Below are 2500 nucleotides of genomic sequence, written 5' to 3'. Positions count from 1 at the left end.
GGGGGGAAAACCCTGTCTGAACAAAGTACCATCAAATAGCCCTTTTTACGGTTAGTTTTTATTATTTGCATTACAATGTAATCTAACGTGGATGTGAGGCAGTTATGGGTTAAAACTACGAAATAACCCGAAATTGCCTCGCGTACATGCTAGATTATATTGTAATGCAAACAAGACAAACTAACTGTGAAAAGGGGCTATGCAACTCACATTTGACGACAAGTATCAATTCGCGACTTTCCCATTCCCATGATGCAATACGTTTTGGGGGGTTCATTGCATAAAAGAAATACACGTCATTTACTTTGGACTTTATCATGCTTGAGTGAACTGTATGTTTATTGTTTTAATGCAAATAACCCCCAAAAATGAACTGCATTATGGGATTTGTGAAAATAGCGAATGGAAATCGGACCCGGGCCAGGAGGCAAGTGTTCAAGCTAGTGAGCGTTAATACTGAGAAGGATCTCTTTGTAGGAAAATTCTATTAAAAGCTTATTTCTCTATTAATGTTTGATAGAAACCTCTTATTATGGAAGTGAAAGGAACAAAGATTGGTTTTCTTGGTTACTGTGACAGCCCAGCTATGGACAAAAACTGCACAGAAATGAGAATGTTATTCAAATCTGGCCCTGCCATTTATACGGATGATATTGCCCGGCGAGACGTCAAGAGTTTGAGAGAGGTAGAAAAAGAAATGAATTATCTCTTTGCTGAATGAACTGCTTTGAGATTCGAGTTTGCGCTACCGCATGACTATTTCGACAGGCTGAAAGCCATTCTCGCGCAAATAACGTCGGACTTAATTAAGCGAAATAGCAACAGAGTCTTCTTGGACACGGATGATACACACCAATCGTTATTTCTGGTAGTGGCTCTGCTAATAGCAAGCTTATTCTTGGATTTCACCCACGTGACAAGGCGGCCATGGCCATGTTGGATGGCAATACATTGCAATTTCTTTTCGCAGAATTCGCATAATAATAAAGTTTAGTTCCCAGCGGAGGGAAAGGTTATTGTTTTTGCAATCCAACATGGGCGCCAGACGTCACAAGCAAACCAGCAATAAGCACGACGATTATGGCTTGGATATTAAGAACGCTGCGCAGTAGAAAATGTGTCAGGAATTGAATGGGTATGAATAGTGAGAATTTGGGTATAATATTTCCGAATTGAACCGCAGATTGAAGTTTTAATTACTTCATCTGCCTTTGATCTTAGCCAATACACACTACGCATGTCCCAATATACAGATACGGTGGGTGGGACGGGTACGTCACTTAGACACTAAATGGATGTTTCAATTGTTAAGAAGATTGAAAATGAAATACTTTTTGGACTAGCAAAACTTGAATGGGAATATGGAACATACAGAGGCTTTTGTTAGAACAAAAGGCTCTCAATTTTAGTGTAGATTAAAGTTATGTGACTTGTTGTTATGCTTCCTTCGCTAATAAAAGCTGTTTTTTAACGTCGGGCACTCACGTGCTCCGCATAAAAAAAACATTTAGTCAAATTAGGACAAAACCAGCTATAAGCTGTAATGAAAATGTCAATTACATGTTCAGGGAATTCGAATGCAGAAACATTCTGTATATTTGGTGGTGTTTTCTTTTTACGTCTTTGTTGTGGCTTTCTCTGAGTGGCCCTCTACTACAAGGCAGCACGATTTGCATAAAAAAATATTGTCAACTGCATTTTCAGCCTGGCAAAAGTCAAAGCAGGAGCAGGAGTAACTTTTTTCAAAGACGAGCAAAAGTGCACAAGTGCGAGTGCAATTTGTAGTCCAAGTGCTTATTTATTCCAAACTGCACGAGAAAAACCATTTGATTTCTTGCTAATAATATACATGAAAAAATTCGAGATGGTTAAGCACAGGCAGCACAGGCAGCCCAAGCTCGGTATGTGACTCTTCGGAATGTTCGCAACAGACGATTTATAGACTTTGTATGGGAAAATTAACTTAGAAATGCGAAAGTAAGCTGTAAATGTAGAAATAAACTTACCTACCTCTACGTACGGTTGTCCTCGTTTTTTCTGTGCTCTCGGAGCGTAAACTGTGTCCGTTTTAGACGGGTTTGTGGCTTTCGAATTTTTATGATGTTGTTGGTTGTCATTTTTCTTTCGCTTTACATGAACAGCTTACTTTCGCGTTTATAAGCTCAAAGTTAATTTTCCCATACAAATTCGATAAATCTTCTGTTGCGTAAGATCAACGAACAGTCCGAACAGTCTCATATCGAGCTTGGGGTGCCTGTGGGTTAAGCAGAAGCAACGCACGCGTATCACGCAATCACGCAAAAATTTTATTGGCCGGTTCTTATGAAACACAATTGTTTATTAGCAAATCAAAAACGAGAATTCTGTGAGTAACTTGTAGTGAAATGACTAATTTTGCACTGAATTCATTCTTTTTTGCACTGTGTTTACATAAAACAAAAAAAAAACTGAGCTGCTCTCAGCCAATCAGAATCGACTAATTTCGTTATGTATATTATTA

At 38.7% G+C, this 2500-nt stretch overlaps 1 protein-coding gene across 2 annotated transcripts in view; it reads left to right on the top strand.

The window, feature by feature from the left end:
- Positions 1 to 2500, top strand: part of LOC138013423 (capsule biosynthesis protein CapA-like) — a 22451-nt gene that overhangs the window by 15162 nt on the left and 4789 nt on the right. Inside the window, exon 4 of one of the 2 annotated variants that reach the window (XM_068860506.1) lies at positions 521 to 685. The exons of the other annotated variant lie outside the window; for it this stretch is intronic. Within the exon in view, the coding sequence (XP_068716607.1) occupies positions 521 to 685 (165 nt within the window). The remainder of the gene's footprint in view (positions 1 to 520; positions 686 to 2500) is intronic. 2 annotated transcript variants of the gene reach the window in all.

Source organism: Montipora foliosa, chromosome 8, assembly GCF_036669935.1.
Source record: "Montipora foliosa isolate CH-2021 chromosome 8, ASM3666993v2, whole genome shotgun sequence".
Lineage (NCBI taxonomy): Eukaryota > Metazoa > Cnidaria > Anthozoa > Scleractinia > Acroporidae > Montipora > Montipora foliosa.
This window is presented reverse-complemented; position numbering and strand designations above follow the sequence as displayed.